Source organism: Onychomys torridus, chromosome 3 (assembly GCF_903995425.1).
Source record: "Onychomys torridus chromosome 3, mOncTor1.1, whole genome shotgun sequence".
Taxonomy (NCBI): Eukaryota; Metazoa; Chordata; class Mammalia; order Rodentia; family Cricetidae; genus Onychomys; species Onychomys torridus.
In genome coordinates, this window is record NC_050445.1 from 30633507 (window position 1) to 30648524 (window position 15018).

Below are 15018 nucleotides of genomic sequence, written 5' to 3' on the forward strand. Positions count from 1 at the left end.
ACCTTTTACCCCCCTTTCAGAGTGTGTGTGTGTGTGTGTGTGTGTGTGTGTGTGTGTGTCTGTCTGTCTGATGGAATGGGTGTGGAGGCTAGAGCTGACATCCGCTGTCTTCCTTGCTTGTTCTCCACTTACTTACTGAGGCAGAATCTTTGTCTGTCATTGACCCAGCTTGGCCCAGGGATCTCATGTCTGTGCTTCCAGAGTGTGGGGACTACAGGTGGTCAGGTGCTCTCTCTCCTTCCCTCCTCTCCCACAGTGTCTGTGTATGTAGTCCTGGAATTCTGTCTGTCGCCTAGGCTGGCCTTGAACTCACAGATGCCTCTGCCTCCCGAATGCTGGGATTACAGGCGTGTGTCACCACTCCTAGCTGTTTTTTTGTTGTTGAGACAAGGTCTTTGCAGGGGTCCTTGCAAGCTCTACAGTCAGAGAAATGGGTCTCAGAGGCAAGAAGGAAGCTCGGTCCAGCACAACTTAGCTGGTGCTGACTCAAGCCTCTGGAGTCTAACACCAGGCAGTTTATTTTAGGCATATTTAAGTACTGTACAATTTTGGAAAGAAGTTTCCTGGTAACAGTTATCTCAATCCGATGTAAACAATAAAGCTTAAAGTGTGACTACATCAAAACTCTTTTGCAAAGTGCATGTGACTTCCACCTTGAAGATGGGTTCTATCTATGGCTTAAGGCTCAGGATCTGATGTAGTCTCTGACCCACACAGAGGTCACATCTCCCCTAAGGATTCAACTATTGACTGAGAAACAAAGATAAAGGTGAAGATGTAGGGAGGGAGAGTCTGGGATAACATTGGGGGCGGGGGCTGGGTGAGGCCTGGCCCTACAGCTAGCAAAGGTCACCTGATTATTAAGAGCATCAGTTCCCAGCCTTCTGGGTGGGAAACAGGTATATACATCTATTGCAGCCTATGGAGACCAGCTCCAGCCATTTCGGGAAAAATTGTAATAGCACATGTGAAAATACAGACAGAAGCAAATGATATTCCAGAGTCTGTGGTCCTGCAGCCATGCCTAATGAGGTTCCCCATCAGAGAATTATTCACCTGGAGGCTTGACACTTTGAATGTCAATTACCATCTGTTGTTGCTCTGACGTGTCTTTTGGCTACCAGCACACATCCCTTCCGTTGAAGAGACAAGCCTTCGTGCTTAACGTTCCTGGTTTTCCTAGTGCTTGTCTGTGAGCTCAAAGACTTGGAGCTCTCCAGGTCTTACTCTGTAGACCAAGCTGTCCTAGAACTCACTCTGTAGCTCGGGCTGGCCTTGAATTTGTGGTAATCCTGCCTTAGCCTCCCAAGTGCTGAGATTACAGATGTGAGCCACCACGTCTGACTTATTTTGTTCCCTTATTTGCTTCCTAACTTGGCTTGGCATCTTCCACATGGGCTTTGGCCACTCATCTTCAATCTGCTGTTGCCCAAGGCCATCAGCAGCCTCTGTCTGATTAATGGCCAGTGCTCTGTCATTTTCTTAGATGGCGTCTCTTGGTGTGGAGGACAACTGTTGTATCGTCCTGTCTTGAAATGTTGCCTTCATTTGGCTTCTGGCATTTCCAGGTGAGGCTTCCTCCTGGATGCTCTCAGCTCCTTACTTTCCCCTTCTGTTATTAGACAGTACCTACTATCCTGACCTGTCCCTGCCCCAGCCAGGCTCGGGCCAAGGGCTTTTGTCCTCTCCCGACGCTTGTTCCCCAATGGTCTCATCCCATCCCGTGCCTAGTATATGACTCCCCAACTGAGATCTCAGTCTCAGCTGAGTGCAGTCATGCCTTGCTGGATCTCCATGGGGCTGTCACTCCAGGCCACCACTGACCATTTCATGGTAGCTGACACCTTGTCAAATGACATGACCCTTTATTTAGTTACTTAACCCAAGAGCTAGTCACTCTCTTTGATTTTCTTTTTCACATGCTCCTGACTAACCCAGCAGCAAGCTCTTCAGTCCTACTTTTTAAAAATTGTCTTTTCTTTCGTTTTTCAAGACAGGGTTTCTCTGTGGAGCCTGTCCTGGAACTCACTCTGTAGCCCAGGCTGGCCTCGAACTCACAGAGATCCGCCTGCCTCTGCCTCCCGAGTGCTGGGATTAAAGGCATGTGCCACCACCGCCCGGCCCAGTCCTACTTTTAAAACTTGATCTTGGGGTTGGGGATTTAGCTCAGTGGTTGAGTGCTTGCCTAGCAAGCGCAAGGCCCTGGGTTCGATCATCAGCTCAAAAAACCAAAAAACAAAAACAAAAAAAAAAAACTTGATCTTGAATCTGATTATATCACCTTTGATCCACTGCCCACCTCCCAGAATATTTCTGCCTCAGTAGCCAGAAACAGTTTCCAGAAATTAATTTGTGTCCTGCACCAACTCAGTGTTACTTGTCAGCTATGGTGCTTGTGGTTCAGATAACTCAATTTTTTCTGTTCTCTCCCAAGAGGAAACAGTTTACATATTCTAAAGTGTGGTGTGTGTGTGTGTGTGTGTGTGTGTGTGTGTGTGTGTGTGTGTGTGTTTAGACAGGTTCTCTCTGTGTAGTCTGGGCTATTCTGGAGCTCACTATATAGATCAGGCTGGCTCCAAACCTGCAGAAATCCACCTGCTTCTGTCTCCCCCAAGTACTAGGGTTAAAAGCATACATTACAGTGCTTGGACATATATAATTATTTATATATATAATTCTTGTATTTTTTCTAAATATTCTCTTTATTACTATCATATTTCACATACCCAAAATAATGCTTTAAATTAGGATTATGTATATTTGTTTCTTCCTAAGTAACTTAATATTTTTATTGCATTTTTAAAACTCTTTTTAATTATGTATATCTGTGTAGGTATGTGCATGTGAGTGTAGGTGTCCATGCAGGTCAGAGACATTGAATGCCCTGGAGCTGGAGTTTCAGTCAGTTGTGAGCCATCCCACATGGTTGGTTGCTAAGTGAACTCAGGCTCTCTGCAAGAGCAATCTTTCTAGCTTTTTGTTGTAATTTTTGTTTGTTTGTTTTTTTTATATTTTGTTTTATTTTCCCCAGACATGATCTCACTATGTATCTCTAGCTGTCCTGGAACTCACTTGGTAGCCCAGGCTGGCCTCGAACTCACAGAGATCCACCTGCCTCTGCCTCCCGAGTGCTGGGATTGAAGGTGTGCGCTGCCGCTGGGCCAGCTCACATTTTCAAATGCAAGCATAAGCAGAGAGAGAAGACTGGGCATAGGGAGTGTGTGTAAACTCTCCAAGCCCACCCCCAGTGACATACTTCCTCCAGCAAGGCCACACCTTCTAATCCTCCCCAAACAGCACTCTCAGCTGGGGACCAAGTTTTCAGATGCATGAGCCTATGAGGGACATTCTCATTCCCATCACCACAGAAGGATTTACACGTGGGGAACGAAGTCCCAGTTTGCTCCTGTTTGAGTGAGTGAGTGAATTCAGTTTGCTAATAGTTGAAGATTTTTGTGCTAGTGTTCAGTAATTGAGGTAGATCTACACTTGGGTGGTTCGTTCTCGTTTATTTACATTGTGACTGTGTCTGCACACATGTGCACATGATGCCAAGGTACACATGTGGACGTCAGAGGACACCTTAGAGCAGTTGCTTCCTTCCTTCACCATACAGGTTCTGAGGATCAAACCCAGGTTGTTAGACATGGCAGCAAGCACCATTACCTCAGAGCCGTGTTTTTAGGCAGGGTTTCATTATGTAGCACACTGGAAGCACCAGGAATGTTAATCGTTCACGGACATCTCCTCAGTGGAGGAAATGTGTGCATGTTTTCCACCCAGAAGGCTGGAAGTGGATGCTGTTAAAAAAACAACCAAGTGACCTTTGCTATCTGTAGGGCCAGGCGGTGGGAGCCCACAGAGGTTTCCTAGTGAGATCTGAGCTTGCTTTACCCAGCAGGACTGCATAAGAGGATGTTTGGGTGGTGGTACACGCCTTTAATTCGAGCACTCAGGGGGAGGCAGAGCCAGGCAGAACTCACCTCTGTGAGTTTGAGGCCAGCCTGGTCTACAGAGTGAGATCCAGGACAGGCACCAAAATTACACAGAGAAACCCTGTCTCGAAACACCCCACCCCACCCCTCAAAAAAGAGGATGATTGGCCCACAGGCCTTGGGTACCAGGTATTTGGAAGAGTCTACACTTGGCTGTATCTAGCAAGGGGGAGGTCTTTTGCCTCACCCCGTGGCATTGTTATAAAAGGCCCTTTTGAATAGAGTTCTGGGCTGGTGAGTGTTGACCCAGGCCCTCCCGAAGCTATCCTGTGTTTCTGTCTTCTCATCATCTAGGTCTTTCTATCTATCATTTCTTAATTCCTCTCTCCTCCACCTAAGAACCCTTCCAAAGGTGGGAGTAGGTCGGAGCTGGTCTCCCACGGACACCAGCCTCACCCAAATCCCCCCAGAGTGTTTATCCCAGACTTTCCCTCCCTGCACCTTTCTTTATCTTTGTCTTTCTCAGTCAATAGGTGAATCCTTAGAGGAGATGTCTCATGCACTTCATAGCCTGGTGACCTCTATGTGGGTCAGAGACCACACCAGCTCCTGAGCCTTAAGCCATAGATAGAACCCATCACCTTCAAGGTGGAAGTCACATGCACTTTGCAGAAGAGTTTTGATGTAGTCACACTTTAAGCTTTATTGTGTACATGGGATTGAGATAACTGTTCCCAGGAAACTTTTTTTCCAAAATTGGCTGGGCGGTGGTGGCGCACGCCTTTAATCCCAGAACTCGGGAGGCAGAGCCAGGCGGATCTCTGTGAGTTCGAGGCCAGCCTGGGCTACCAAGTGAGTTCCAGGAAAGGCGCAAAGCTTCACAGAGAAACCCTGTCTCGAAAAACCAAAAACAAACAAACAAACAAACAAACAAACAAAAAAACCAAAATTGTACTGTACTTAAATGTATCTAAAATAAACTGCCTGGTGTCAGACTTTAGAAGCTTGAATCAGCACTGGTTAAGTCATGCTGAACCGAGTTTCCTTCTTACCTCACTTGGATTGGATCATTTATCTGTTTGTAGGAACCCTCACAATCTACCCCTGGCTGTCCTGGAACTCACTCTGTTGACCAGGCTGATTTCAAACTCAGATCCACCTGCCTCTGCCTCCATGTGTTGGGTTCCTGTGAGACATTTGTTCTGTTGTTGTTCATTTGTTTGTTAAAATTTAATTTAAAAAATTTATGTATGGGCTGGAGAGATGGCTCAGCAGTTAAGAGCACTGGCTGCTCTTCCAAAGGACCCAGGTTCAATTCCCAGCACCCACATGGCAGCTCACAACTGTCTATAACTCCAGTTCCAGGGGATCCTGTACCCTCACAAAGATATAAATGCTGGAAAAATACCCATGCATATAAAAATACATTTCTAAAAAATTATGTACATGGGTGTTTTGCCCATATGTATGTCTGTACACCACATACATGCCCAATACCCACAGAATCCAGAGAGGGTTTCGGATCCCCTATAAATGGAGATAGATACAGTTGTAAACTACCATTTCAGTGCTGGGAATTGAACTCAGATCCTGTGGAAAGACCAGCCAATGCTCTTAACCTAAGCCATCTCTCCAGTCTGGTTTTTTGTTGTTATTGGTTTGTATGTTTGTTTGTTTTGTTAAATTAATATTGTGTGTGTGTGTGCAATTATGTGCCTGTGGAGGCCAGAAGAGGGTGTTGGATCCTTTGGAGCTGGAGATACCTGATGAGGGTGCCTGGGAATAGAACTTGTGTCCTCTACAAGGGCAACTGCTCTGAACTTCTGAGCCAACTCCCCAGCCAATTGTTATGTTTTATGTTGAAGGAAGAGCTGGCTTTGATGCTGAGGATTGGGCCCAGGGATTTCTGCAGGTTAAATTCTTGTTCTACCATTGAGTCACAAACCCTCAGCGAAGTCCTTGACAACCCAGTGCCAGAGCCTGGCTACATTAACTATAGCCTGGTGGCTTCTCCGAGTGATACCCCTTCCTCGCCCCTCCCTGGGGCAGCTTGGTTGTGGAAACAGAAATCTTCTGTCTGTGTCATGCTTGGACAGATAGATCAGCCTGGTGAGTCATTATTCTCATTATCTCTTTCCTCCTCGCTGCAATCTGCTGTTTGCAGCCTTCTAGCATTTCTTTATAAGCAGCTAAAATGACTTTGTTTCAGTCCAAAAATGAAATGCGTCTTGGCTAGTTCAAATATGATCACGTCAGCTGCACTTTAACAATTTTGACTTTAGGTTTCTCATTTTGTTTAAAATACTACAGTGGAGGTGATTAGGTCAAGATGTTCATTTCTACATCTGAAAGAGCAGTATGCTCTTTGTTGTGCTCCTATCTCCCAGAGAAAGAAAAATGCCTTACCCCTGCATTTGGCAGACATCCTGTCTTGTCTGAGTCAGGAGAGTCAAGCCAAGGCTGGAGAAAGAAATGATGAAGGATCCCGAGGCCGTGAGGGTTTGGGGTGACACAGCCCGTCTGGGGGCTTTACAGACTGAAGTCACTGTATTCTCACTGGCCAGTCAGCCCCAGCCAAGCCACACCAGGGGATGCTGATTCTTGGTTTGAGGACAATGTCTTTTTTTCTCTTCTCTCTGTCCTTTTTTCCTCCTCCCTTCCCTTCCCTGACTTCTTCCTTTTCTTCATTTCTCTGAAACTCCAGGAAATGAACTGCAAAAACTTAGGCCCTCAGCCTAACCCGTCTGTCACGTGTCAGGAAATTCCAAAGATAAGCATCCTACAGTCATGTGAGCTTGGCTATGGATGTTTTCTGGCATACATTTAATAACCCTGGCATGAATGCCTTGAGGCTGCCATGAAACAAAAGTGTTATTTTTTTGATGTAAGCACCTCAAATTCACATAGATGTATGCTCCAAATACTTTAACTTGAATTTAGATTTTTACATTTAAGCTGCATTGGGTCATGCGATGGTTTTGAAACCTTTGTAGAAACCAAATAGCTCCACCCACCATGATTTTAACTTGTCACTGACAGTTTGGGCATCAGATAGATCTGTCTTTCACCTGGGGCTTCCTTCTTGGCCTTGGGAACTGAGAAGCCCTCACACACTGCACCATTGCCAAGTGATACATGCTGTCATGGGTTCCATCACCACCATGTTGGGGCTGCCAGTTCCCCACAAGTCTGACTGGACGGGACCCTGAGCGCTCACCCGTCTGTCAGTTAGTTAACTCTATAACCTTGTCACCATGTCCATGTCGACATGGGTGCCGGCCTCTGAGGCAGCTCTGAGTGGCCATGTATAAACATGAATTAGGGGCTGCAGCGATGGCTCAGTGGTTAAGAGCACTGACTGCTCTTCCAGAGGACCCAGATTCAGTCCCCAGCACCCGTATCAGGGGCTCACAACCACCTGTAACTCCAGCTCCAGGAGATTCACTAACTCTCATGGCCTCTATAGGCACCTGCATACACATAAAGATAATAAAAGTAAACTTTAAAAACAATGTGTGAGTGTTTGACCTGCATGTATGTGTGAACCATGTATGCGCTTGATGCCCATGGAGCTCAGGAGCTCAGAAAGAGGGCATTGGACTCCCTGTAACTGGAATTACAGATGTAAACCACCATGTGGGTGCTAGGAACCAAACCTAAGTCCTCTGTGAGAGCAACGTGAGCCCCAAATAACTCTCTTAAAAAGAAGGTCACCGGGCGGTGGTGGCGCACACCTGTAATCCCAGCACTTGGGAGGTAGACGAAGGTAGATCTCTGTGAGTTCGAAACCAGCCTAGTCTCCATAGTATATTCCAGGACAGCCAGAGCTTCATAAAGAGACCCTGTCTCAAAAAAAAGTCAGAGGAATGAATTAATTAGTTTGAGGTTCAGAGCAAGATTGCTTTGAGAAGCTTGGTTTAACAGAGACATTTGCGTCACCAGTTGCTATGTTGGAAAACAAAGAGGCCTTGGTTGCTGCTCTGTACTCTGAGAACCTTTATTGTGTCCTATTTTTCATTGGAAGGTGAGAATCGCTGGGTCTTGGACATTATTCGTAATTCTTCAGAGTTTTGCCTCTAGCACTTTTAGAGTTTCAGGTCTTATATTAAGATCTTCAATCAGATGGATTTTTCTGCAGGTAAGAGATACAAATACTAATTTTTCCTTGCACCGTTGTTGAAGAGGCCGTCTTTTCCAGTTCATGCACTTGACACATTGGTCACGATTCAGTGACTGTACCTGTATGTGTTTATTTCTGGGTTCTCCACTCTGTTCCATAAGTGTTTACATTTACATGTCTGGGGTTTTGTTTGTTTTGATTTTTGGTTTTTTGAGACAGAATCACACTATGCAGCCCTGGTTGCTATGTGGACTAAACTGGCCTCAAACTCACAAAGATCTGCTTGCCTCTGCCTCGAGTGCTGGGATTAAAGATGTGTGCCACCATATCTGGCTAAAAAGAGCTTTTCGTGTTTTCATTCCTAGCCAGGCATGGTGGTGCACACCTGTAGTCCCTGCCTCAAGAGGACTGCTGAGTACAGATCAGCCTCCATTACAGAGTAAGACGCTGCTTTAAAAAAAAAAAAAAAAAAATCAAAGTTATTCAGTCAAATACTCATTTATTTATTCAGCCAAAAAATATTTACTGTGACTCTATTTACTGTCCAGTGTGGGAATTTATTAATGAGCAAGACTGATAGAGGGAGGCCCTCCTAGGCATCTCGGCTAGCAGGAGGACATAACTGCGTCTGTGAGGCTTGACTGGTGACTCCGGGCTGTGCTGAGTGCTCTCACGAAGCAGAAGGCGCTGTGGGAGTGTTCGCCAGGTGAATCCAGTCTGCCAAGGGAACAGGGCAGCCTTGAGAGAAAAAGTTGTTTAGATGCTCGGCGGGGGAGGAGGAGGTGGACGGACGGACGGTCAGTGAAGAGCAGATACAGACCCTGAGCTCTCTGTGCTGGAGGAACTGAAGGTCAGGGGTCTGGCCAGAGTGCGATGGCGTCCCCAAGGATGGACGAGGAGGCCTGGGGTCTAATGGAGCCAATTCCAGAGCTCTGGAGACAGCTTTGAAGGGAGCAGTCATCAGGTTTGCATCTATCTGTTAGGGTTCCCCTTGGCGACTGAGTGGGTTTTGTGGTCACGTTGTGATGTAAGATCAGTGGGGGCCCGGAAGAAGTGGTCATTTCCAAGGAGGCTGGGGAGGTAGAATGCCTTTAGTCGGTTAGGTGTAGGTGGGCTTGGAGAACGAACGGGCTCTGCAGTATGCCTGGCAGCTCCAGGCCTGAACATCTGATTGGCCTTCCAGAGGGCAGCTCTGAGAGACTTTTGAGACATGTTAATTTTGAGGTTCTTGTCCACTGACTTAAATTAGCATTTTATTTACAAAAATATGAAAAGCCATTAGTCACACACACACACACACACACACACACACACACACAGAGAGAGAGAGAGAGAGAGAGAGTATTTGGACATTGGTTATAATTTTTTTTAATGTTTTTTGAGACGATTTCATAATATATTCCAGACTGGCCTCAAACTCAAGATTCCTTACCTCAGCCTCCTGGGTCCTGAGATTGGACTCCCATGGAGGGAGGGCTAGGAAAGAAAAAAAGAAAAGAAGATGAAATCCATTGGGGGCTGGGGGGGCCTGATGTACACACTAGTAATCCCAGCACTTAGGAGGTAGATGCAAGAGAATCAGAAGTCTGGGAGGCCATCCTCAACTACGTAAGTGAATTGGACCAAGTCTGAGTTACAGGGAGTTCATTGCAACAGTGAGGTCAGGGTCACATCTCTAAAGCCAGCTGTCTTTAGATCATTGGAGGGCCTGGGAGGCAAAGAGGAGGTTGTGTTCTCCCTAGCTGTGAGCATCCTTAAGGCAGGGACCTACTGCTTTTTCTTCACTAGTTCAGAGCACAGTATGACCCACAGAAGATATTTAGCACACCCGTGGGTGGTGTGGAGCATGGGTACTGGACGTTGTTTAGCTAGAGACCTGTTTGGTTGTGCCTGTCATTCATTTACCTTTGGAAATACCCTTTTTCTCCAAGTTAATACATAAAGGCTAAAACTTTTCTTAAGTTCAAAGTTGTTCATAGAGAATTAGCACAGTGGATCAGTCATTCATGTGAGCAGGTTTTTCTTCAGGGTGTGTGATCCCCCTCCTGCATTGTGGCCAGGCTGTTCTCACCTAAGAGAAGGAGACCAGGATGAGCTCTGTGTAAATTGAAAGTTTTTTATTGGACCACACAGACCCTACTACAAGTCCAAAGAGGCGGCCCTGAGCTGAGTGAGCAGGGATGTAGCCGTGATGGCTGGTAGCAAGCACGACAGGATATGGATTTTTTTTTTTTTTAAGATAGGGTTTCTCTGTGTAACAGCCCTGGGTGTCCTGGAACTTGCTTTGCAGACCAGACTGGCTTCAACTCACAGAGATCTGCCTGCCTCTGCCTCTGCTGGAATTAAAGGTGTGCACCAGCATGCCTGGCTGAGGATCTGAGCTTTAATAAGGATAGGACAAGTTGTATCACTATGGTCACCTTTGATAGGGGAGTAGAGGCCTTGGGCTTACAGAAACAGAATAGTACAGGTTAGCAAAAGTTCCTCGGGTCAGCCTGATCTCAGTTTTAGCCAGAAGTCAGGTCAAGATTTGGCAAGTATATTTTTCTCACTTCATCTGACCCTTAGAACAAGAGGACAGAAGTCCCTGCAGGCCAGCGTTCTCACATGTGATGCTGACACATGACAATGACACTCAGACCTTGTAATAATTACAATTCTGCTTTCCTGTTAGTTCTGGAACCTGGAATTGGTGGCTCCTCCTGGCACCTCTGTGGATCTTACTTTGTGCTGATTTACAATGTTGCCTTTTAGATTTCACACATTGGTCACTTGAAAACCGGTACTTTGACACAGAGATGGAATTGCCATTGGGAAACCCTGTGATAACTTATTTTACAAGTTAAGCTTTGCAGCAGAGGCAGGAGGATCACAAGTTCAAAGGCCAACCCTGGGCTACATAGTGAGAGACCCTCTCTCAAAAAGCTAGGGGCTGAGCTGAGTGTGGGGGCACATACCTTTAACCCCAGCATTCGGGAGGCAGAGGCGGGAGGATCTCCAGCCTGGTCTACAGAGTGAGTTCCGGGATAGCCAGAGCTGCATGTAGAAACCCTGACTTGGAAAACCGAAGCTCCAGGAGCTGAGGCTGATGTGACAGGGCACTTGCCTAACGTGCACAAGGCTATTGAGGGTTTGTGGTGTAACTGCTTTTTCTGGTTTTGTTTGTTCTGATTTTGTTTGCTCTGGTTTTCTGTTACATTTATTTATCTGTGGGTGTGTGTGACGAGGGATGCTCGGGTACCATGCTAGTGGTTCTCTTCTTCCAGTGTGGGTCCAGCAGATTGGACTGGTCCTCAGGCTTGGTGGCAAACACCTTTTCCTGCTGAGCCATCTCATGGGTCTCACTCTTGTTTGTTTGCTGTCATTTTATTGTGGTTTTGTTTGTTTGTTTGTTTTGAGGCAGGATCTACAGCCCAGACTGGTCTGAAACTCACTGTAGCCTAAGTGGGCCTAGGACAGTTGAAAATTCTCCTGCCTCAGCCTCCAGAGTGCAGGGATTATAAACATTAATCACCATGCCCAGCTTTTTTTTTTTTTTTTTTTGTATTGTATTGTACTTCTGTTTTTTTTGAGGCAAGGTCTCACTATGTAGCTCTGGCTAGCCTGGAATTCACTATGAAGACTAGGCTGGCCTAGAACTCACACAGAATGCACCACAATATCCAGCTCTTCCTAGCTTTGATTTTTAAGGAGGGATCTCATTATATAGACCAGGCTTGACCTAGAACTTGATATCATATCCTTCTGACTTAGCCTCCCAAGCGCCGGCATTGCAGACATGTACCACCATGCCTGCTTCCTAATCAGTTTTTAAAAGAAAGTTCATATTCTTAAAATGTGGTCTTTCTAAATGCGGTTTAGACTGTCAAAACCTTTTATGCGTCAGGACTCAAATGCAAAGCATGCCTCATATATTAACATCTTGCTCCCATAAATATGGAAAAAAATCACAACAGAGTTAAGGTATGTCTTAAAAAGTCGAGGATGTCTAGCAGTAGCCATTTGGATAATGGTTAATCCCATCCCAAGGAACCCCAAGATCACCCAAATTAGTTGTTGTGGTACATGCACTGTAAAGAAGAGAGCTAGCCACTGAACTGTGCCCTGAAGTGTACAAACATCTTGAGTTGTTAGGGCTCTATCCTGCAAACCACACCTTCATCCCGTCATCTACCCCCATAGTACTAGTCTGGGCAAATAACAACCTGGCCTGGAAGAGGTCAGAGTCAGTGCAGCGTGGCATATTACCCTCCCAGAGAAAGCAGCTGACACCTATGTCCCAGACCAGACACCATCTGCTAGAGCTCTGAAACTTGGTCCCTCGTCTGCCTGCAGTGGAGGCAGAAGAGGCTCATGAGTGTGATAGCTCATCCTGTGTGGATGAGTTTCTGCTGCAACTCAGGCATTTGCCTTGTGTTACGGCTCTGCAGCCCTGGCCTGAAAGCTTTGGCCTGGCCCCTTTGCACTCTGACCTCTGCAGTGTTCAGAACCAGCCTGAATTGATTCCAGTTCTCTTTTTCTTTCCTTCCATGGTGCACACCCCAGAAAGTCCTATGAGTTTGAAGACTTGCTACAGTCTTCCTCTGAGAACAGCGGGGTGGACTGGTACGCACAGACCAAGCTGGGGCTCACGCGCACTTTATCGGAAGAGAACGTCTACGAAGACATTCTAGGTAAGAGGCCAATGTGTGTGTAGAGGGCTGTGGGTGTGAGTCTGTCTGAGATGGAGTGAGAGTTGAAACGGAGATTCTGCTTGAAACACACGTGCATGCCCTTGAAGACAGATGTGCAGGTACTGTGTGAGAAAGCAGCAGGTAGGCAGGCTGGGAGCGTGAGCCTCAGTGGGCTGAAAGAGAGAGGAACCGCTGAGCAGGCAACAGGGTGATCCAGGAACCACGAAGCCTCAAGGTCCAGAATAGAATCCTGTCTCCTGGTTGTTTGGCGACTTCAGCTGGTGACATAAGGGCTCAGAATTTGAGACTTCGTCTGTCTAATGATGATGCTGGCTCCCTTGCAAGTTGCTTGAGGATTGGTGAGAATATAAATGACTTGGTTTGCAGCAGCCTTTCCTTCATTGTCAGCTGTGGAACGAAGGCACTGCAGGCCAGCATGCTCTTTCAGATGGCATGAGAATGTGACTCCAACAGGGAAGCAAAGCACAGACTAAATGATGTCTGAGGCCAGAAGAGGAGTCGCCTTGGTGGAGCCCCGAGACCCTTCAGTTTCCACAGTTTGTTTCAGAGTTCAGTAATCTTCAGGGAATTGTTCCATTTCGGCGAGGCCTGAGCTCAGACCTGAGTCTACTTGTGATGGCCGAAGAAATGAGCTGATCCATGAGCGGTGCAGCTTGAAAGCCGGCAGGCCAGTCTCTCCAGCTGGGCCACTTGGGCTGTCCCTGGGGCCCATGACAAAGCCACCAACTCGAGCAGTTCTGGAGGCACTTGGAGAAGTCGGGGTGCTGGCTATGCTGACGAAGGTGTTGTAGTCTCATATGAGGAACCAGAGGGTCCAACTTGTACCCTGGATCTTTAAGCATAGGAGGTGATTTCAGAATCCCAGAAAACCCAGAACTAGAGCCGCTTCACACAGAACTGGCAAGAATGAGAGAAATACCAGGCTGATATAGAAGAACATAATAAATGAGAGGCTGGAGGGATGGCTCAGGGGTTAAGAGCACTGGCTGCTCCTCCAGAGGCCCTGAGTTCAATTCCCAGCAACCACATGGAGGCTCACAACCATCTATAATGAGATCTGGCGCCCTCTTCTGGGATGCAGGGATACATGCAGGCAGAACACTATATAAATCTTAAAAAACAAAACAAAAAAACAAAACTTGCTTGGTATGAACCACCTCAGGAGAAGTGTGCAGAATGGGATTTTTCTCAGTTGAAAAGGCACTGAAAACTGGTTTTATATCATGGGAATAGCTTGTGTAGTATATAATCTCTTCCACAGATGGTATAAAACTTTAACATGTTAAAGTCACTCATCACACTTTAACTGTTGTAAACACATAGAATCATGAATAAAAACCCAGAATAACCTTGACAACAGAAAAAGAGCCGGTGAGAGCGAGAAGCCCACAGGTATTTGCACGTGAGGGGCAGATAGGGCATTTGTACACAGCACACAGGGGGTCATCAGTACCAGAAACACCTGAAAGGAGAAAGCTCAGGAGGGCAGGAGGGCTTAGCAGAGCTGTTTGAACCAGTGTCAGGATGGGTGCCCACGCTTGCAATGATATAGCAAAGGTAGTTTAGGGGAATCTGCAACCTGAACTGGCTTCTCCTTTCTTCTCTCAGGACGGTTTTGTTCTCAGCAGGGTTTCCCACCATCCCCAGGAAGACTGCTACCAGCTCCCTGGGACCCATGCTTTCCTCTGTGGAACCACAGCCTGGGCCTGCAAGTCCCAGCAAAAATCCTGAGTCACTCCGGCCAGACCAGCTTATGTCTGTGTTCATTTTTAGTGACTTTCAATAGTTGCCTTAGGCCAGGGCTGTCAGCCCTTCTGAACTTGCCTCTGAGGCAGGGTCCAGGCCCCGTCAGAGCAGCAAGTCCTGAAACTGGGAATGGAGTTTATTTGACACAGCTACCAGTGGGGAGATGGGGCGGACCCCTTAGTGAAAATCAGGATCTGCTGCTACGAGGAGGGGCTGGCCAATACAACAACACACATCCCACAAGTACTCACAGGGAGGAGGCCAAGGTGGCCTCAGTGCTCTCTGAAAAAGTTCAGGGGCTTGAGAGATGGCACAGCAGTTATGAGCCCTGGCTGCTATTGCCAGAGACGGGTTTAGTTCCCAGCACCTGCATGGAGGCTCACAACCATGTGTAACTCCAATTCCAGGGGATTTGACACCCTCTTCGGGTCTTCTCAGGCTTCAGCCACACGGTGCATGGATAATGTGTGCAGGCAAAACACCATTCACATAAAGAAAAATCTTTTAAAAAGAGAAAAAAGTG

General features: G+C 46.8%; 1 protein-coding gene across 4 annotated transcripts in view; it reads left to right on the forward strand.

Moving 5' to 3' along the window:
* Dennd2a (DENN domain containing 2A) overlaps positions 1–15018 on the forward strand; it is a 97110-nt gene that overhangs the window by 36594 nt on the left and 45498 nt on the right. For all 4 annotated transcript variants that reach the window (XM_036180569.1, XM_036180572.1, XM_036180573.1 and 1 more), the window contains one exon: positions 12601–12728. In XM_036180569.1, the coding sequence (XP_036036462.1) occupies positions 12601–12728 (128 nt within the window). The remainder of the gene's footprint in view (positions 1–12600; positions 12729–15018) is intronic.